This window comes from Fulmarus glacialis, unplaced genomic scaffold (assembly GCF_000690835.1).
Source record: "Fulmarus glacialis isolate BGI_N327 unplaced genomic scaffold, ASM69083v1 scaffold13584, whole genome shotgun sequence".
Classification (NCBI taxonomy): Eukaryota; Metazoa; Chordata; class Aves; order Procellariiformes; family Procellariidae; genus Fulmarus; species Fulmarus glacialis.
In genome coordinates, this window is record NW_009210000.1 from 36,356 (window position 1) to 59,321 (window position 22,966).

The 22,966-nt window shown below is 38.9% G+C and overlaps 1 protein-coding gene across 1 annotated transcript in view; it reads left to right on the forward strand.

The window, feature by feature from the left end:
- Positions 1 to 22,966, forward strand: part of LOC104076232 (sex comb on midleg-like protein 2) — a 57,045-nt gene that overhangs the window by 23,291 nt on the left and 10,788 nt on the right. Inside the window, 4 exon segments of the mRNA XM_009577030.1 lie at positions 12,686 to 12,936; positions 17,726 to 17,861; positions 19,771 to 19,828; positions 19,830 to 19,954. Coding sequence (XP_009575325.1) covers positions 12,686 to 12,936; positions 17,726 to 17,861; positions 19,771 to 19,828; positions 19,830 to 19,954 — 570 coding nt within the window.

A 22,966-nucleotide genomic window follows, 5' to 3' on the forward strand; every position in this document is an offset into this window, starting at 1 on the left:
TATTGCTTAATTATTTTTCCCCTCAGTTACAGCAGAATTTTAAAAACCAGCTGGCTGTATGCAGATAAGACTGAAGATTTGATTTGTGAGTAGCTGAGGAGGATGAAATGTTGTTAAATTTTCTTTATGTGGTTTAAAGCTAGTAGGATAGTTTCTGGGAAACAATTTTTGTTTGTTCATAGTAACTCTGGAAACATGTTTTATTTAATACTGTTAGGAGGGCTTTTGATAATCTTTAATTTTTGTGTGCTTGTGAAGAATCTTGGACTTAAACTAGATTTGTATTATATTTAGTTAAATGCTCCTGTTTAATGATACTAATATATTGGCTGCAGCAGCACTTTATATTAAGCTAACTGCTAAGAAAGTAAAGTAGTCTTTGTTTCTGTGATGATTGAAGGTTTAAACTATATATTTAGTGTTTCTTCCTTCATATTCACAAAATTCTGTCTTGAAGCTGCCTATTCTGAATGCTTTACCATCCTCATGCCTTTAAGGATGTTTGTACGTAGGGTTATAGAGTCCCTTTAACTAATGACCACTGTGCTTTATAATGTACAGCTATCTACCTTACCTAGAAAAGAAGGGCAATGAAGTAAAGAGGGATATCCCTGAATGTAATCTCTCTGCTACTCTGGGAACCTCTTGTCAGGATTCTGTAGCGTAAGGCTTTTCTGTCGAACTGTTTGGGCTCTTCTATCCTCAATCCCTTCAAATTTGACAGGAAGAGAGGTTTTTGAAGAGGGGAACCATATTTTAATTAATTACTTTAATATTGTTGACCAGAATAATTTGTTCTCATAGTGAACATTTCCACCGCTGGCATTAAGTAAGGAACAAGTAGACCGGTATCGCAGAACTCTCACTGGAAGTACCAAAGGATCAGAAGCAAGAAGGCAAGAAATCAGTCATGTTTCCTGCCCTCTCCATCCCCATTGTTTTTCTCAATCTTTTGCCAGCAGGCCAAGAATTGTATGGAGAATGTGAAATTAGTTAAAGGTACCTCTGCATCCTTGTCCTCACCTACCTGTCTGTAGTTACTGTCTGCAGTTACTGCCAATGGCCATAGGACCTGTAATCTAGTTTAGTCCATTTTGGCAGATTTCAGCAAGGGAGCAACTGTGTTTGTAGCTGTACTGGCAGATCCGGGATCATCTGCCAGTACAAACCTGCAGCGAGAAGGCAGGGGGGAGTCAGGTGAGGACAATCTACATTTGATCAGAAGTCATCCAATAGGTACCAAGCTGACCTCAGTCTTAATGTTTCTGTGCTCCCAATCTGTAAAGTGTCCTTCTCAACCTTTTCAGAAGGTTGACCTTGTCTTGAGAAATCATGAATGAGATGTGTTATTATGGTAAATGCATTACGTTAATTGTGGTGAAATAAAATGGCTTTATACAAAAGGGGCTGTGTAAATAAGCGGCGTAAAATTTTTAGAAGATATTTTTGTGACAGTTTAGATTGCTGAGTCCAATTCCATCTCCTAGAAAGAAGTATTACTAAATTGTTTAGCCTACTCCAGTTTCACTGCTGGAAAACCAGCAATATTTTGAGATAATATGTACAGAATTTTTCTTGCCTGATTAGAGCTTGATAGAGATCAAAGAGTTGTTTAACAATTAGTTAGTAAAGTTGATTACGTATTCCAGTTGTTCAAGTAATTAAACCACGACAAAAAAAGCTAAACCGTGATAAAACCAAACAAAATTCTTGAGTATGTTCAAATTTGCTGAAGACTTGAAATACCTACCCAGGTATTTTTATGGATTCTATTGCTTTGTTATGAAAAACGGTAACACTTTAGGCATTAATAAAATCTGAAGCAAGGTTCTTACAGACTTGTAGTCTAAACTGAGAATTTTGGACATGTGATAAAAACTGAAGGCGGAGACGTGCAGGCTGGGGATTTCATTATTTTTAATTCTAAAAGTGAGCCCAAAGTTAACTGCAGTTTTATTAAAATTGTGTGGGCTCCTTTTTTTCCTGTTCTGAGCATAGAGAGTTTAGTTTTTAATTTTGCTTCATGTGCTTATTTTTTATGTGCTGTTTGTGCATGTTATATGTACTTGTCAAATTTACATAGCTAGATGAAATATTTTTTGCTCTCAGGTTATGTTTTTCACTGTTATTTGATCGCTTTTAAGCCATTAAAGAACTGTAATGATAGTCCTTTATTAAGATGTAAATAATAGCTTCAAGGAGAGTGTAATCAAGTCATTTCAATTCAGAAATATGATAATGTTGTCAGGATTCTTCATTAAGTCACATTAATGTTGACTACTCCTGTTAAGGAAGAAGGTATGACAGATAGTATATTGTAGGGATTCACTTGAAATATTATAGTAGTATTCTGGCCTGGACTTTTTTTTGCAGGTTAGTTTAGTATTTCTGCCTTGAATTACCACAATAGAAAGTGAAAATAATTGACTGAGTGTGGCTTAGATCCCAGAGTGAATATAATGAGAAGTATTCTTGATTTTTTGAACTACCTTTCCTGAAAGCATTTAAATGTGTTAATTCAGTAGTTAAAGGACTGAAAAAAAACCCTCAGATTTTAGTGAACAAGCAAAATCAATATCCTACAATCTAAGTATGAAAGCGATAAAGGATGCTTTAAATTGAATCCATACCTAGGACAACAATTTCCTGCCCTGAGACTTATATTTTAGGGTCTAATTTAGCCTTTTGAAAGAGAGATGAAATGCAGTAAGGGAGACAATATGAAAATTAGGGAAGATTTTATTTCACCTGTTTACTGATTTAGCCATTTAGGATGCCCAGAGAGAATGTAGGACCTCTGTCATGGGAGGTTTTTAAGAACAGGCTTCATAGATATGGGTGAATTTATTCAGACCAGATTATGTGGTATATTTAGTCTTTATAGCTGTACCTTCTGTAACTTGCATTGGTTTTAGACAGATAAGCTCAGGAACTAAGACACAATTAATAGAAGATAAAATGGAGAAGGTAGGTGAAAAGTTGTTTTGGACCAACTGTTTTTAGCATTCAGGCCTTAATCTTCGTGTTGATGTTTTGTCTTTGGTCCTTATCAGAAAATGTGAACTTAAGTGGACGTGGCTGGGTGTCAGGGTATGCTTACAGCGCTATGAAATGTAACGTTCAATATTTATACTAGCAGAAGCTGTGCTTAGCTGATACTGTAGTTTGTTTCCTTAGAAATATCTCTGATAGTAGTAATTTATGTTATGTGTGGTTTGACAACAGTGCTTGATGTTGGCTTGGCCTGCTGGCCCAAGGTTAGTATTTTAAGGATGCAGTAGATTGTTTTCTCTGTGTCTCTTGGTCACTTAAGTGCTTTTAGAGATGACTTGTCACTCAGTAACATCGTTGTGAACTATAGCTGGTGAAAGAAGTTCTCATGGTAATGTCTATGCTGGATCAATCTGAAGGACCATCTGCTCTAGCAGGCTTTCTCCAGCAGTGGCTGAAAGCAGATGTTTGAAGAAAAGCATGAGCACATGGGAGAGAGGTTTGCAGAAGTATTCCTAGTATCTGGCCATCTACAACCCAGCACCTCCCAAGCCCAGAATAATGCTTTTATGCTGAGTATCTCCTGGAGCTTGATCTATTTTGTTCAATTATATTTTGGAGCCATCTGAACTTTTAGCACCTACAACATCCTGTAGTAAGGAGTTCTGTACTTGAGTATATGTTCTGTGGAAAAGGAGTTACCCTTTTTATTGCTGGTAGTTTCATTTGTTGTCCTCATATTCTTGTACTGAAATAGCTTCTTGTACTTCCAGTACTTGTACAGGAAGAGACAGTAAATAGTCATTCCCCACTTGCCTTCTTCATATCCATCATGATTTTGTAGCTTCTAGCTTCCCTCAGCTATCTGTATTCCAAACTTGTAATATCCTGTTCTGTTTCATTTTTCATTGTTATGGGGTCAGTTTAATTCCTCTGATCACCCTTGTTCTTCCGTATTGTTTCCATTTCAGCTATGGCATTTTTGAGCCACTGGAACCAGAAGCGTACAAGGTATTTAAGACTTAGTGGCATAGTGGTGGTTTCTGTTTTGTTTTCTGTTCCTTCTATAATTATTCATTAATAGGTATTTGGGATTTTTGGGCTACTACCAAGCAATGAACTAATACTGTCATAGAAATATTTATTTTAATTCTAAGATGGTTTTTTTGTGTACATCAGCTAATAGCCCATCTTTGATCACAGAAGCTGGATTATTTTGAATTGCTTGACATTGAATTTCATCTGTTACTTCCTCTGAGCAATCAATCTCCTCTGAGCAACTGCTCAGCTTTACAAGATCTTTATTGACTCAAATAGTTGTTCAGCAGTTGTTGCCATCTCATGCTTTACCCTTGTCTTAGATCATATATGAATCGAATGGCACAAGCCCAAGCAGAGATCTCATCAGGATTTATCTAGAGTCCTCTCTCGACTGTGGAAACATGTCTGTTTATTCCTCGCCACTGTTTGGTATTTTCCAAGAAATACTTTAGAATGATCATGAGGATCTTCCCTCATATCCATTGCCAGCTAAGGATTTTTTTGAGAGACTGTGGTGTGAGATCTTGTGAAGTGCAAATCCACAGACTACATCAGTTGACTTTCCGTTGTCTGCTTGCTTATTGACTCCTTAAATTAATTATAGATTTGTGAGATGTGACTTTTCTCTACAAAAACTATGGTTGGTTCTCCCCCAACACATCGTATTTATCTTTGGATTCACTACCTCTGTTCTGTACAAGAGTTTTTAGCAACTTGGCCAGTACAAACATCAGGTGTCTTGTCCATACCTTGCTGGCTAGAGTGTTGGCATCACATTAACTACCTTTTTAAGTCTCTGAACTTGAGGCAGTTTTAAAGACAAACTTGCACAGCACCGTCAGTAGGTTGGACGTTTCATCTTTTCATTTCCTTAAAACTCCTAAGTGTTGTGTGTCCTGCCAACTCTCTACTGCTTGTTTTGTCTCCGTTTCCTGACCTCTACTACTGGTACTTCATGTCAGGCAACTTGTTTCAAATCCCTGTGAAGAGGGGTTCTGATATGGGAACTGAAGAGGGGTTCTGATATGGGAATTATTCCTTGGAGTGAGTATGAATGCAAAAAAACATTCAATCTTGTTGCTTTAGTATTATCTTCCGTGTTCGCTCATTTTGAAATTTGATCATCTGTTGGGTCCATATAACTTCTACTTTTGATACGGTTTAAAAAGGCTTTTTAAGTTTGATATCTTTTGGATGTTTTTCTATTAACTCTTTCTAGGCCAAACATATTATGCTTTTCTATTTAACCACCATAGATTGTAATTTTTATTTTACTCAGTTGGATAATAGAAAGCTGTTACTATGCCTAAGAATACTCTTGTATTGCACTGTAGCTAGTTGTATCTGAGGCTTATGTTTGAAGTAGACAGCAGATGACTGGAGATTGTCAGAGCAGTTTCTGTTTGCTATTTCTATATAAATTCATTTTACTCTTTAGTTATTACATGTAAATGGCAGTTACTTAGGCAACCCACCTTTTTATTTATAATAGAAGTAAAACCTTTTCCATAAAAGAGAGAAAACAGAAGAATAACTGGGGACAAGCCATGTGGGAAATGATAAGTAGTTTCACCTGCAAATACTGATTTCAGTACAAAGTAGTATCTATCATTTAGATGTGAACAGCATCTGGAGAGGGATCGGTTTCTGTATATCCCTGATCCCCACAGTCTTACGAAGCTGGGTCTTTGACGGATAAAGGTGATGCAAGAACTCATGAAGGAGGAACTGCTCTCTGCACTTTCAGGAGAGAATTTGGGTGATGAAAGGAAGATGATGTAGTAATCTAAAAAACAGTGATACACTGTAGCTTTTATCTTTAGTCCTCTACCCTCCTTCCTTCCTTCTCCTCTGTCTCCCCGCCTTCCACATCGTGTGTCCCCTCATTGCTTTTCTCCCAATTCAGTGCATTTATTGTCAGTGAGAGCAATCTTCTCTCATTACGCTAATCAGCCTGTGATGTTAAAGGTCTCCTTCAAAAGCTGTCTGCAGCGATAAGAGTAGTACAGGCTCAAGCAGAGATTAAAAAGCATCTTATTTGTCTGTTTTATGATTTCTTAGTTTAGTTTTATTTAATTTTCAGGTGTGTTCTCAATGCTTACTTTGTGCAGATTTTTCCAAGCTAGCTACTGGAGATGCACTTCTGTTATTGATAATGAAATTATGTTAAAATAGCTGTGCTATATTTTCATCTGAGTTGTACACAAATGTGCAACATCAATATAAACTTTAGTACCACTCTATATGTTTGCAGATGAAACAAAAGAAGTGTTGAAACTTTAGACAGAGCTACAGTTAGATCTGTGAAAAGACTCTGCGTTGTTTAAAGTAGCCAAAAACAATCAGATAAGCATGGTAATTCTTAAGTTTCATTAAAGAAAAAAACAAATGCTAAAATGGTACAATTTCATACTGCTAGAGGTTTCATTTTTCTCACAGTGCAGCCAGCTTCTTTTCATGAGCAGGTCACAGTAGTTAAATCAGGCACACACAGTAAGCAGATTTATGCTGTCTTCAGAATTGTACAAGAGAAACTCCTCAGTGCTTCAGGCTAAAATCTGATTTGCCACATTCTCTCACATGTTAAGCTTTTTTTATTTGGTATTAATGTTTCTTGGCATCTTGCAGCAAGGCCTGGATGGTGCTGCTACAGGCAATAATCACTTAAGAAAAAATAAAGGTTTTGCCTTTCCCAAAGCTGTGACCTTACTGTAAGGCTGGTTTCCTCACCATCTTACCGTGTTTGTTTATAAGGTAGTTGTAATTTTCTTTTAAATTGGAAGTACTCCAACACGTGTATTTTTGACTGTTACATGGAAAATTTTTTTTTTTAATTGCTCTTGTTCAGGTCTTGTGGATACTAATGTCAACAGTGGTTGTGTTGCCTAGCTAGTGTATGGGATTGAGTGGATGTTTTCCAAATCTCCGTTAGTACATATAAGCTATGTTAAGAATATCAGTGCTGTCATTCAGATACTGAGACAAAACGAATTGTGGCATTGCATTAACCCCGCTCTGCGTTTGTTTTTTCTTCCTCTGAAGCTTGTTGCATTTTATTGTTACATTTTGGGCCCACCTTTCATCCTGTTGATGCTATTTGGGGAAAAATAATGGTAAAACCTGGGTGGAATCCGTGATGATGGGGCAAAGAATCAGGATGTTAAAACTCTTACCCGATGTGTAGAGCTAGGCTTTGCCATGCTTATTGACAGATTCATCATCAGCACACCTAAACTGTCTTCAGGTAACTCAAGTTTGTGCTGCTTTGATAGTTTATTGGGTATGTACTTGCTCTTTTCCTTCTCAGCTTATCAACAAAATATAGGGGGGTTTGTTTTTGGTTTTGTTTTTTTTGCTAGTGTGGTTGCAATGGCAATGTTTTGTTGAAGGGTGAGACTGGAAGCTGGCATTTCACCATTCTTGGTTTCTGGAGATTAACTGGAGAGATCTTTCCAGGAGTCTTTCTTTAGTTTTGCTTGTACCTCCCCACTCCTGCATGCCCCCTGCCCCAGCTGGGCTATTAAAAGTTGTTTTTTTGGAAGTGATGTGTGTTAGTTTGGTTAGCAGTGGGTTTTGATGGAGCTTAATTAGTATTTTCACAGGTCTGTTCCGTAGGTGCTGGCTTGCCTAGCTCTTGAAAATGTTGGGGGATGGGGGTGAGGGAACGAAGGTCCTACAATGCTGCCTGGGGAAGAAATACTTTCCTTTCTTCCAGTTTTGTCTTATGTCGTTTGGAGCCCTCTCTTTCACCTTTCAGGGCTATGAAAGGAAGGCTAGGATTATTCACAGAAGATAGCAAGAGATGACTTCTTTTCTTTTCTTTTCTTATACTGGTAGCAGAAACTAAAATCTAGAAAGAAGAAAATTGCAAGCCATAATGTCCATGTCTTGCCAAGGTGGATGTTGAAGTTTCCAAGTGCAGTGTTGCTTTTTAGATAGCAAAATGATGACTTATAACTGATTTTGTATCATAGCAACATATCAATTAGTATCTTGCAGCTACCTCTTAACTAGAAGTAATCCAAACACAGATAGGAAGAGGTGGCATGTATTACAGATTCTTATGCTTTTGTATGGCTGTCTTGTTCAATTGAGACATAAGGACATAAATTTTTATAATCCTTGGCAATAAGCAGTTTTGAAAAATTGCTAATCTTTTCCACCTCCTTTGCCAGTTGTCAAAACTATCATGATAATAACTTACTGTATTAAAGAAGGTTAATTTCATAGTTAAAATCCTGGGCTAGAACTCAGGAGGTATGTTTCCATTACTTCTGCTGTGGAATGCTCACATGGATTTAGCATAAATTGCTAAATCTCTTCGCCTCATTTTTTTTTATCTGTACATGAGAGAAGGGCCAAGTTGTTATATTCTCAGAAGAACATTTGGCTTGCATCTCAGTGGGGGCACAGGAACAATACTGCACTGCAAATAGAATTGTTTCTGTCTTGAAAAAAATACTTGTTTAAACACTGAATTACTGTTTTTAACTGTCCTAATTGGCACCTTCACCTAAGGTAGCAATGCTGTGTTCACAGAATGTACAGCAAAACGGGCCCCTAGGCCCCTACCTTGCTTTGTGTAATTTCACTTCAGCTTTTTAAAGTCTTGTCTTGTAATTGCTTCTCTGTGACACTGCGTGGTTGATTTCTGATGTTTAAATGTTACAAATTTGAACCTTTTTTTCCTCTCGCTTTCCATAAAAACATGGAGTGAAACTGTCACTGTGGATTATTTGAGGGAATTTTACTAAGTAGAATTGCATGAGAATTCAGGCTTCTGAGCTGTCATCTGTCCCATCCCCTTCCCAAGCGCTGGAGGTTTCAGTAGCTTCAGATTTCACAGTTGTCTTAAATATCTGACTTATTCTGGCAAGAGATCTTGGGGATAACATTCTGGCGTCAAATTTTGCAGCCCTGAATGTGTCTGGGCAGTTTTTCTGCTTCTACAAGCAGAATTTTGCCCTCATCTAAAGTCTAATCTTTCATGTCCTTCTCATGCAAATGAGCTCGGTTGACTCTGGTGGATCTGCTTGTGTGAATGAGGACTGAGTTGTGGCAATGCAACTTTAGGCCGTGAGTTCCAAGATGCTGGGTTTGGGGTTTCTCTTTCATATGTTGGATAAAAAGTTCGTAGGTTTTGGGATTCTCACAGAACCTACTTGGGGAGAAAATGAAAATGTTTTGCTTGAGCAGTAATTGAAAGTATGAAAGCTGTGTTTGTATGTTGCATGAAGGTAGTCACCTATAGCCCTCACTAACATGACAGTATAAGTAGAGCTCTGTGAATGTTGAAAATGCCATTTAGTTGCTAACATTACTATGGTGAAGTATATTTGTGTAGCGTGATCTCTGCTCTTCAGTTATTGAGGACACCGGTATGGTTTTTGGGTGTAAATAAGACTTGAGAAAGAACGCCATGCAATGCATCCCACTCCTGAAACTGAAGCAGTGGATATTTGTGTAGAAGAGCAACACAAATGCTTGATTTTGTTTGTGCAAATGAGAAGGCCTTTGTGATGCAAAGCAGCATCCTGAAAAGGCAAATGTGCTTTTTTGGTTGTAAATATCCCAGCTAAATACTGCAGTAATTGCAAGCAGAGCTTGGCAGTTTTCCTCTCTATTCTCTTCGTCGTTATATTTTAACAAGTCCTCATGAGACTATTAAAACGTCTTAGTTTTTGGAACATGTGGCCTAGTGGGGATAACTCTGTCTACAGATGCAGTGGGTTGGCAGCTCGATTTTGCATGTCTTTTCATTTCCCTCCAGATCCTGTGACCCAGCGTAACCTTTGGTCTCCCTCTGAAGGCCGGGGTGAAGGAAGTATGAGCAGGTGACTGATGATCACTGTCAATACAGCCTGCAGACAATATGGGAATTACTTTAGCGGTCTCCCACTCCCTTGCACTCCCCCCATCCTCTCTTAAATCAACAAATGCAAATAGCAGCCTCCTCATTTGCTGCTATCTCCGGGAGGCTGCCCAGGCAGCATGGGCTTTGTTGCAATCCTGCCCATTGAAAAAAGCGGCTTCAGCCCTAGGCAGAAGGAAAAATACCAAATGGGACCTGACCCCCCCCTTAATGGTTAATGCTGCTAATATTTGGTTCTCTGGCGTATACAGGTAGGAAGATGCTGAGATGAGGGTACTTGATGTGTGTGGTTCAAGAGGGCAGCCTGAAGTGGTTGGAGCTGTTTGCATTGTTACTCTTTGTCTGGTAAATGTCCTTCTGGAAGGGAGTAGGGATTGCCCAGTGTCCCGAAACTCATACCTGTGCTCCTAGAACCTGTTGACATTGCAATTAGCTGTGTATTTAACCTTAGCTGTGTCTTTACTGTGTGAGAATAGAAATGCCTTTGCTAGATTTCAGCACAGGCAGAGGCACAAAGAATTTGTGAAACATTTCTTTACAAGGTCATGATTGCTCTGTTAAATGCATAGTTGTGCAGCACAAATAAATAAAAATAGCTGCATTTTACGTTGGTGTAAGCATAATACAGGATGCAATATGTAGTACTGTATCGTACAGCATATAGTTGATATTGTTTCGCTTTCCAGACATACAGCTTAATGCGAGTTGTCATTCAGCAACTCAGAGACATAAGAGCAATATTATGCCAGCATTTGGTTAAAATTCTGTTCATCTTATTTTAAGCTGTCGTTGCATATGAAAATAAGTTTTGGCATACATAAATAAAAGGAAAGTGATCACTTTGTACATAGAAGCTGGTCCTTCTCAGATAACTAAGGATATCATGTCTGTATTTGATGTATTAGGATTGCGATCAGACATAATGAAGAGATTTCTTCTGAACTGCCATTTAGGAATATTAGATTAGTAACCGAATCAGACAGATAGCAATGTATGTAAATGCTCCTACAGCTTTAAAAGTGTGTGTCGGTATACTTGTGTTGTATAAGAAGTCTGTCTGCAGTGTGTATTTCATCTTACTGTGACATTTTCTATTGCAAATACTTAATACCAGTTAACTCCTGAAGAAAAATTCAGAGTTAAAGTAACCATTGTAAAGCTAGGTGCTGGTCTGTTAAGGTGAGTATCACTCATAGAGCTAGACATTAAAACTGTTACTGAATCTTTAAGTAAGTTGTTTTCTCAAGATCTCATTTCAAATGTATCTTTGAGTTTTATTTTGTGTTTTATTTGCTTACTAGAAAGCCTCAACATACTAATATTTTAGGAGAAGAAATATTCCAAATTCACAAAAATCCAGGAAATTAACTGTTAGCAGCCCCCTGTATTCCACTTTCAGTTTGCAGTAGTGCTTTGGATCAGGCACTGGTGGCTGGCGCAATCAAAGCCCGCTTGAACCCTAACTTGCAATACTTATAAGGTGTGTCACGTTAAGTTCACAATATTTAAGGTTAGGGCGAATCACGGGAGTTTTGCCATCAGCGAGATGCGAAAAGCTGTGGTAGGGGCAGTGTGATACTAGAAAGACATCTAATTTTAGTGTAAAGGTTTCAAATGATTTCAAATATGTTGTGTGTTCCTTTCCCACACCTCTCGCAACAAGGCTGGTTTGATGTCACAAAATCTCCCATTTTCATCTTTTACTTACCTCTTCTGCAACTTATGCATCTGTCTGCCTGCCAGCAATCAGGCCAACAAAATAGAATATTTGTTGGACTCTTGGACTTAGTAATTGCTTTGTTGGCCACAGGTGCTGCTGTAGCATGATGTGGTACATCTTTTCATTGAGGATATGTCCTTATCCGTAGGTTCTGTTTGGCATCCTTCTGGTGTTTTAATCTGTCCATTGCAAAGGGAATTGTTAAAATAAAATCATCATTATTCAGAGAAGAGTGAGTTGGGTGGAAAAGATTGCTAAGAAGTTCTGTTCAGTGAAATCTGATTGCATCTTGCAGTGTCACACCAGATTATAACAGTCACATCATACACATATTGGGCCAATTTCGTATTGGGATGGGAGATTCAATAGAGAACCACTTCAGTGTTAAGAATGAATAAAAATTATACTTTGTGTTTGATTTTTTTTTTTTTTTTTTAGAAGTCCTTCTTCCAAATAAAATTTTAAGTCTAGATGGCTCCAGGTAGAAAAATCTGGATATAGTTACGTGAACTTAACTTTCTAAACTGGCATCTCAGAAAATGCTCATTAATGATACTTTGCCTATCATTAGTTTTTCCTCTTCAGTGGGGTGATTTTCTTTGCTGCTCAAAATTGGTTTGTAGCTCCCTAGAAGTAGTTGGTATGTCTTGTAATCGTGGAAACTGCTCTTAGAGGAGAATGGATGTATTATGGGCTGTATAATTTGTGAAGTATTTTGAAGGCCTTCTTGATGAATGGCACTTTATAAACATCTTATCGTAATTATATTATGGGAAGCATTTATAAGGTGAGTGGCTTAATTTTTTTTAATTTTTATTTGAATGTTTTTCTCTTAGCAAAGTCCCTCTAAAAGAATGAGTTTAAAGAGTTCTCTCTTTGGCTTTAATGAAGTATATAGTTTCATGCCAACCACTTAAGTTCAAAATATCCAAGTATATTTATTTTACGATGTAAATTGTGCACTACATTTTTATTTTTTTAAGCCTTTGTTAGAAAAGTTGCTTTCCATCGTTCATTTTGAGGTTTTCCCCCCCTTCCCTTTTGTTTTTGTTTTTCCTCAGTTTCCATTACAAAGAGCAGTGCAAAAATCCAATCTTCCCCTTCCAAAGTGACCCGGCGTTCAATGCAGTCTCCACAGAAATCTGCTCCAGTACCAGCGCAACGGGGCAGGAAACCAGGTCGGGGCAAACCCCCTGGACAGTCTGCAGTTCCCAAGAAGGGCAGGTCTCCTAAAAATATTCCCCTGACAAAAAGCACCTCTCATACTGAAAATCTTAAAACAAGGAAAAAAAGTTTAAAACCTGGAAAAAAGGTTAGTCCTTATCTACTACTTTATTCTATATTGCAAAATTTTGTAGTGAGATTTTTTTTATTATTATTTAATTTTCTGTCTTCTCTTCAGCCTTCAGGGCTTTACTGTTTTCAGCAACTGATTACAAGAAAAAGTCTAGAATAGCTATTCTGGAATATTTCAGTATAAGCTTCTGTGGATTATTTTATTCCAGAACAAGATTACCAATTTATTTATGGGTGAGTTGTTGGTGTTGAAAAATACTATTCTGGAATAGCCATTTCCAGTAAAATTAAAAGAGCCAGGGAAGCCTTTAGGCTTTTTAGTCTGGGTTATTTTGTTACTGAACCATATATATGGTTTGCGTAATTTAAAAAATTTTTTTGTTTCGTGTTTAGAAACAAAGGATTAGGAACAGTGAAGGCTTTGCAGAATTTAGGCATCTTAAGCATACAGCTGGATTTGCGAAATAAATCTCTTAAATACCCCCTAATCCTGGTGATACTAGCATGAAGCAGGAAGCTTCTTTTCAGGCAATACATTTCTCCAGGTGTGGGCCTTATTTTGCCCTGGTCTGAAAGACGTGATGCCTTTCTGCCTTTCTCCCTGCCAAGCTTAGTCAGACCTGGTGTGTTGGCAGCTGCCTCCAGCTTCAGCTCCTCTGGAGCTGTTTGATCAGGTACAAATTGGCACTGCTGTAACCCCCCCCTTCCCACTCCCATGTGACACCAACACTAGTGGGTAAACAAACCCAGAGTGAGCTAGTTCCAGGGACTAAACTGGTAGACAACTAACTCAGCATCCATCCCTCTTACTTCCTTCTTTGTCTGCTCCACCCCAAAAAAGCACAAATGCTACGGCTGCTGCAAGGAAGGATAGGATCACAGCAGGGCAGATTTAGGCCAATTTGAATTGCCATGGAAGTACAATTTATTTTCTGAGGCTTGCTCACCCACTGCAGGCTGTCAAAGAGGAGTAGCAATCCCGCAGTGTCTTTCCCCAGACAATTTGTGTCTGTCCCTGTGCTCCTCCCTCCTTTGCATTAGCACCAATGGGGGAATGGGGGGCATTGTTTTTTCTGTTTGGTTTTTTTTTTTAGCTTCCCCACCTCCCCCCACCCCCAAGTTTCAAAAAGTTGAAGTTTTGGGGGTTTTCTCCTCTAGTCCGGATCACTGTGGGCTATGGGATCTATTGCTAGTGATGTGTGGGAAGGGGTGGAGTAATGGCACAGGTGGGATTTCTCCCTTCAGTAGTAGTGCTGATCAGTGTAAAGGGCTAGTGAAGTAACATTATTAGAGCATACCCAGAAGGCTCTGGCACAAAACTGGAAGCCGGCACTTTGTTGAAATTATGACCACAAGGTAAGAAATGATTCTGGGGACCAGAAATAGAAAGCCGAGCGCTTTCTCCTCTGATGCCTGCCCCTTCCAGTTGGGCATCCAAACTGGTAGGCTACTGATGCAAGTGATCTCCAGCTTTATCTCTTGCTTGGTGTATAAAAGTGTACAGAGACACAAATTAAAGAGGAGAAGGGTGCTCCCATACAGACTCAGCTAGTGGTTGGGGTGTTCCCCATAAGTCTGGGGGGCTTTAAAGGAGAGCATTGAATACAGGACTTTCATATCTTAAGGACGTACTCAGGTATGGCAGGATGCGCCCTAGTCTTTCATGTAAGAGTTTTGTCCTCTGTGTCTCATGAAAAAGAAATTGAGAGGCTTTGTGTATCCTTTGAAAGAATAGTTGGAGGCATCTCACCCTTAGAGGAGGCTTCTGGGCTCTAAACACTGAGTGTCTGAAAGTGTCTGCTTGGAGCACTGCATTTGGCACCTGGTCTGTGTGAGGTACCTGTGGGGATTTGCTTGGGGAATGAGGGTTACTGCTGACACCCCCCATCTTGAGGCAGTGAATCTGAGGTACCTCTACACACTCCTGACTTCCTCCGTGGGACCAGGCAACTAAGAGTTAGGTTTTGCAGAATCTAAGTTTGATATATGTAACTTGGGAATTTTACTACTTTAACTTTTGCATTAAAAACTTCTAAAATTACCTCCTCTTGAGAATCCATGGAAAGTTGTTATTGCTTTGGTACATGGTTACATTGCCAAGATGTTATACATATGTGACACCTGTTAGCATAAGGGTGAAGAGAGGAAATGGCTTTGTGGGAGTTCTGCACAGACAGGGTGTATCTGACACGGAGTGCTATGCAGCCTGTATACCTCACAATACATATGCAAATATAATGCAAGTGGTATGTGCATGGGGATTTGAAAGTGCTTCCCCCCTACCTCCCCTGACCGATCCAAAAAACCCCCTCCAGATTTCGGGCTAAGTAACTGTGCTTCAAGTGTGAGCTGGCTATGTGGTAGTTCAAAACCTGTGTATTTAGGGAGGTTGGTCTATGCCTGATACTCTGTAGAGTTGTTTGACTTTCTTTGCCTTTTTAAGTTTGTTATGCTGCAATGTTTATCATTGTGCAGGTATTAACTTTTATTATACAGCTAAGGATGTTGAGCTGTTGTGTCATTTGTCTTCTTTATTTAGAAGTTTTCTAAGCTTCTCTCTAAATATGAGATGCATGTTGGGCTTTGTTTTCTGTTTGTCTCCCGCAGTTTGCCCTGTGTGGTTTTACTCTGTCATAATGAAGAAGAAATCTCTTTTACATCTCTTTCATTATTTTTAAAAGTACGCTTTGCATAACAACGCAAAGAATTCCTTCCAGAATTTCTTGAGGAAGTGTCTTGGTCTGAGTGTGGATCACAGCCCTAAATTCGACCCCACAAGAAGAGAGTTTTTAAGCGTCAGTGTAAAGCCTGTGAAGCTGGCCATGTGGTGCCAGACTGAGCAGTGCTCTCTGCAGGCAAACGGGGCTGGCGTGCCCTCCCAGCTGGCAGGGGCCAGCCGGTGACACCCTGACCAAGCAAATGTGCTGAGCCCTGCTGGGAACGTGGCCTGCCTCGTGAAACAACATGGCTTTGGGATTGCTGTTTGCTGCTCATCGGTTTGGGGTTGCAAAATGAGAACCTCGGCTGAGCAAGTATAACGTGCTGTATTTCCAAAACGCATGCTCTTTCCTCCTTCTGAAGGAGAAGGTAGGAAATGGCGGGCTAGCCTCACTATGCTTATGTGTTAGTGTGGAGAGAGGATAGTTCCTCTGTCTTACAGTTTAGTATCTGTATTTTGTTTTCATGCCTACATTTCTCCCATTTCCTCCTCTTTCCCCTCAACTCGACCACTCGTATTTTGCAGCGTGGTGACAGACAACTGCCCCCCCAAAGAGTCCCTGCTCCAGGGGGACCTTCAGGAATGTCAGACTTCAGATCAAAAGCTCAAACTTTCCAAGTGTATTTTTGTTCTCTGTATTAAGGATGGAGAGAGACCTTTCTGTCACCTAATGTTAAGGTACATAGGCAATTCCTGACAAGTAATACATCACTGCTTGGTTCAGTGTCTGACCTGAGCCACCTTGTCTCATTCACAGTGCAATGCCAAGCCTTGGCAGTCTATTCCCGATGTTCATGGTGATTCCACCCAGTGCTGTATTGTCAAGCAATTTCTCCAGCCAAACCTATCTTCTCTGAACTGTAAGGGGCACAGAAATTTTCTTTAAAGTGCCCTGGATTTCAGAAGAAAGTTAATTTATTCTTTATAGGTGTTGTGAAGAAGTTAAGCACTGCTGCTCCTAGGAAGGTGTATATTTTGTTTCCTTTCTACATGATTTTTCATATATTATTTGGAAAATATGCTGCTTCTAAAAGTGTAAAGGATGACTACTGCTAAATGGAAGAGGGCTTAGCCTCCCTTAATGACTGAATATTCACTTCACTATAGATCAAATTTATCAGTAAATCCTTACCACATGAGTAGCCAAGTCTCTGCTGCCTTCAGCAGTGTCAAGACCTTGGGTAATCTCTTATATTCCTAATTTTTTTGGTAGGTAAGAGAATGAGAACATAATCTGTTTTCATGCAAGAATAAATGGTGAAGGGAGGGGTGATGAACTTCTCTCTAATTCATTGTTTCTTTTATTTCCATGTATTTTCATGGCGTGTCAAAGCACATTAGAAGTGCCTTCCTTGTGCATTTTCTAAACCCCACTCCAAACTAAATTACAACAAAATTCTCATTTCCTCAGGTGGAAGGTAATGCACACTGGCCAATTTCTAAATCTTTGTGCTGCAAACTCTGGTTGTCTGTCATATATGATAAGCTGCAAATGAGTTCGGTTTGGGAAAGGAAAAGGTTTTGGCAACCCATGTGACTGGATTGTGACTACTGGTTTATTTCATATCTTGTGTAAAGCACCAATTCCTGAAAGTGATTACTTGAGAATTTCAGCTGCTTTGAAACAAGCTGAGGGGAAATCTAGGTGCACTGTAAAGTTGACACCTAAATGTGACTCAAGTTTTATATGGGAATATATACACAACCCAACTAACTGATTTGAGTTGTGATAAACCCAGATGATTGGAAGGGTATGGACAGGAAAAGAATCCAAAACACCTCTTCTGTGCTTCCTAAGATTTAGAAGGGTCATGAATTAGTATATAAAGCTCATTCTTTCCCACTTTTCAGATAGAGGTGGGTTCCTTTTTAAGTCATTTGTCTTCCACTGTCTTACTTAAGTAGCTGTAAATGCAAACTGACAGTTTCTGGTCTTCCTTTCCCGGACTTTATCTTCTCTGCTGTGTGTAGTACTTTTGTAATACGGAACCACACACATTCAGTAAGATGGTAACTGATAGCAGAAAGGTTTTGCAGACTCCTTAAAAAACTAAACATTTTGACTTCGGGGTTTTTCTCTAAACAGAAAAAAATCTTGCCGGAACAACTGACTCCTGCATCTCCTTCTCCTCATTCTTCTCCTGAGGGGAACAGTGGCGCTACGCAGATACTTAAAGATGGAATTAGTTTGTCTGGTGCAACTGCAGCAGTTATATCCACAGGTAAAAGACAAGGAAAAAAATTAACGACATTTTTAGTGTGAAATGGCTTCCATTTCAAGCAAATTAGTAGTGTCATTTTATGGAAAATGTGCTGCAAACTTACTACTCTAAATCATTATCCAGCTGCCTTATTTTTTAAAGATATTTGTAGATGCCAGTGTTACTTTGCAGAACTAGTATTTTGATGCCTGCATTATAGCAAGAAGTGCTGGAGCACAGGGGCTTTTGATAGATCTGCTAGACCTAGCAGTTTGTTCCTGTCTGAAGAAGGAAACTGTACAGTTCTTTCATGTTTGTCCCACTCCTTAATGTATGAAATGGGAATAGATGTAGCTGAAAACCCATGTGATATTCTGATATCGTGCAGGCTGTTCTGTAATGTAACAAAATGGAGATTTTATCTCTGTATACCCTTACATTAAAAGAAACAACTCAGACTGTTTAAACCAAGTAAAGGCAATCAGAGGAAATACATTCCTCCTTCCTTTTATGTTTGCTTGTTTTTGAAATATAATGAAATGTATCTTGAAAAGGATTGGCAAAAGAGAAATAAGCTAGTTAATGAACTAACTCATTGAGGAATTTGTAACCCTGTAGTGAAACAATTTGTATGTTGTCAACTGAAATCTCAGAACTTTCTAAAAACTCCACGAATTACGATAATTTTGTTTGGAGTGCTTTTTTACATTTAAAAACTGTTTTTACAATAGAAGTTGTCAGGCTCTTCTCACTCCCAGCTTCAGCCATGGATGAGGGGAAAATATGTATGTGCTTCCTAGGAAAATAAACCTTTCAGGAGGCAGTTGTTGTTAAGCCCAGACAGAAGATGCCATGAAAACTATTTTTGCTGATTTGGGTCTTTGATTATTTGTACAAATAGCTTTCTTCCAATTTGGAGAGATCAGAGAATGAGCAGATATGCATGAAGACATAAGATCATTAAAACTTACAGAAATATTTCATTTTTAAAAATCCATTTTTTTAACTAAGCCCAAATAATACTACAGTTCAGAAAATATGGCAGTCTTTTGTATAACAGAATGCTTAGGCTTAATTACCATAGAGGCTCATTTTTTCATTAAGCTGCAATAAGGTCTTGGGTGCATTCCTGGTCATGTGACAGCCCTAAGGCCAAAAAGAAAAAAAAAAATCTTCAGTTACGGCTTTTTCCCATGTTTTTCTGCCTTGCCATTCCTTTTGAAAGACAGTTTTGCATAGTCTCTATAAAAAGTAATTTTAAAAGTCCTATTTGATTGCTTTGTGCTAAGCTTTAAACCACCTCACAGTATTTCTGGAGAACTATGTTTATTTTATTTAGCAGAGAAGGCCAAGTTGCAGTGTGGAAATCATACATGAGTGGTTCGCGGCTTCTGAAGGGACAGACCTTCAGTAGCCATTATATATGCACACAGGATCATTATAGATGCACTCGTTAATGCTATATGCTTCAGAATGAGCATCAGTGGTAGGTATATACCATAGGGTTATCTTTATTGTAGATTCTCAAACAGGAGAAAAATTAGGGCAGTAACTTGGTAAGGCCAGCTTTTTAGAATTGCGTCTTGGTAGTTTAGAGTACCTGCCAGTAATTCTTGCTTTATTGGAACTAGTGTATGAATAGCGATTAGTCAAAAGATAAGCACAGATTATGACAGCTTTGTTACGTTAGTGGGGTAGAAAAGGGCTTTAGAGACCAGGAAGAAGTGGGTTTAGGACTCAGGCAGGAGAACCTTGACAGAAGACAGAGAGAGCACTTTTTGCGTGCTCTGAAGGTATGTATGCATGTTCAGCTTCTTGAGTTGACCAGTACATCTTTTCCTCAAGATTAAAACTAAAAAGACGGTGTGCAGTTCTAACTTGGAAACATGTCTTAGTTCCTCAGCAGTGAATATGGCTTATTCTTTTTCAGTATGTGTTTATGTCAACAAGCATGGAAATTCTGGGCCTCACCTGGATAAGAAGAAGGTTAGGACCAGGTCCTGTCAATGTGGTACTTCAGCAGGCTGTACAGGCTTGCGTGGATTGTGCCTATCAATCCAAAACAGTCTTTGGATTTCTGAAATCTGGCCATCACGGAGGGGAAATGATAACTGGTATGTGAAGATGCTTTGCTGCTTCTGTTTCTTCACTTGGTTGCGAACTTGAGGTAGGGAAGAAGAACCGAAGTAGCTGCAATAAGTTTATATCACTTTAACTATTTAAGCACAGTCAAGAACATATACTTGTGAACTCCTTTACTAAGAGAGTGTTGGTGGTGTGTGATTTATCTCACTCTGTGTCCAGGATGATTTGAACAATTCTTTAAAATAGAATTTAGCAATAGCAGTGTTGAATTACATATACGCAGTACAGTTAGATTCTTATACTAAATAGAGCTTGTGCACCTCATTTAGCAGCTGTAGCCAAACATTTGTCAAGTAAACCCAGTACAAGTGAAATATCAGCTTTATTAATTCAAGTCATTCGCATAATCTTATCCATACATAGTATTTGCGTTCTTAATGCCTTAACCAAGTGGGTGAAAAGTTTCAAACTAATCTGTTTAGCTTCCAGGCAAGTGATTCCACATGTTAAAGTTGCTGCTTCTTCCCTTCCCCCATTCCCCAGAATTGTAGCAGTATCTTAGGTCAGCGTTCATCCACCTATGTCCCCTATTATGGAATAGGTTTATTTCTGCTACATATTAATGGCAGGTCTATAGATAAATTATCTCTATATCTCAAACTGAATAGCTGTTGCTTGACATTTTTTTCCTTCTAGGCTAGGAAATATTCTGTATAGCAGTTAACACATCAATTCATAATTCCATCACTGGCGATAAAAAGACTTTGTGTTACTTTATTCTCCTTACATTAACACCAGATGTGAAAGATGATTAGTGGAATACAGGTTCAATTAAATTCTCATAAAGATGTTGCTGTCTAACAATATTTAAAAAGCAGCACCCCGACCTGCGTATAGCAGAACTACAGTAAGCCTTGCTTGTGCATCCCCATGAGTTTGTTCACAAAATGGATGCTGCTTCTCTGCTGCGTAGTAAAGGTTTAATGGCATTTTATATGTGTGGTTTTGAAACCCATATTGCTTTATTTTTGCAAGATATATGAAAGTTTATTACATTATTAATACCTTGCTGTACCTAATTCAGACAAGTCGATTTTCTTGAACAAAATGCACTGAGATGTGCATTGCCAGTATTCTGTTTGTGATTGTTTATCAGGAAGGACTAAATTTAGGCCAGTGGCATATCTGGGCTGTGACCGAGTAGTTGAAAAGAATTATTTCAGAGGAGAAAGAAATTTCAGAATCTTTATGTGGTTGTGGTTTGTTTAAATTCAAAAATTCTGTACAAAAAGGAATTACTGTTCTGCACCTGGCTTCACCCCAAGGCCTGGATTCAGAGAAACCAGCCCTGGATTTGAGGAACTTGGTGATGTGGACTGCTCCTGAAGCAGAGTCCTGGTCCAGGTGATAGGGAGCCACAAGACTCCAGTGGGTTTCTGGTGTTCTTGAGCTTTTGCCTTGTCATCGGCTTGTCAAACAGGTTGCTGAGAAGCAGGTGAGCAAATGCTCCCTGTCATTTTATCAAAAATTTGTGTGATGTATTTTGAGAAGCACAAAATGTGACTTAGGTTAACGTAGCACATTACAACCAGCTGTGCATGTGAACAGTAAGGCAGAAGAGGAAAGCTACAGTAGAATAAAATGAGGAATTACAGAATGAAATTGTGAGTATGTTTTCTTGTAGAGTTTTTGTTTGAAAGTGGTTTTGGAGTGGGGTTTGTTGTTCAGTTTTGTTTTTTTTTTTAGACTGGCAAGAAAAAAAAATATGTTGCAGCAGAGAATAAGCAAAGAAATCTAAATCTTTTGTGGACTGATACTTTCATGACGAGTATTATACCTGCCGTAGGAGGAAACTGTATGCTGATGAGGACGTGGATAAAATAATCTTGTTAGAATACATGTGAATAATTAGCGGGTTCTTTTGGTTCAGCTGCCAAAGAAAATAATTGTTTTGAATAGAACTGAATTTAGGATTTTTCCATCTTTTCGTACTCAAACAAAAGCACAAATGGTTTTATTTTTGCTTGATCCATAAGGTTTCAATTCAGGCAAATATAACTGAAAGGAAATTAAAGGCTTGATTAGCAAGCCCACTAATGGTGGGGTGGTGTCAGCCCCTTTTTTCTCCTTGTAGTGCAGAGACGATGTCGTTTGGTGGTATGAAATAGACTGAGGCTCAGATAAATTTTCTCAAGCAGAGAATTAAAATCGGACTCTTGGGTGAGTTTCTTCACTATCGGACAAACACAATTCTCTGATAGTTTAGCTCTCAGCCTTTCTCCTGGCTTGAACGTGGTGTTTAAAACATACTTACATAATGGAAGGTGAAGAAATGAGAATGACTCTTCATCCTGGGGGCTGGGATTGCACACGCAAGCTCCAGTCCCTGTTTATTTGTCATTAAAGGTTGAGGTTATTGCACCTCAGAAGTACTCCTTTTTATTTTTTCCCCTAGCATTTATCTGGGAAGTAAGAGGCTTATGTTGTCCCCAAGCAGAGCAGACAGTTGAGCCTATGGATCTGGATCCCACACCCTTGGTTGGAGTTCGTATGGTTGCCCTCAGGTGTTCAGAGTACAAGGGAGCTGTGTTTGCACTGAATCTTTATTTGTGGATTTTTCCCATGGTATGTCCTGCTGGGGCAGTCACACTGCCTCAGCTGTTTCTTGCTTTACCCTCCTGACAACTCTAAGATAATATTGTTCTTTTCAATGCTTCTTTTCAAAATGAGAAATTAAGGCGTAGAGAGTAAGTGATTTCCCTAAGGTCATATAAGAAGATCCGTAAGGCTATTATAAAGCATTTTAAATTTTTGCTGTAGCTGACTACTACCTTGCAGTAAATTTGTCAGGAGATCAGGCTGTGCTAGGTCTCACAGCCCATTTGCTCTCCAGAACTGGTTGAGTTCCAAGCAAAAATTTGCCTTCGGAGACCCCTTGCCTAAACAGGAGGTAGAGGACCTTGTGTCTGAGCCACATGTGGGACTGTGAATCATGAGCATTTCATTTGAATGTTGGAGCCTGGAAAAACCAAATGGGCCAT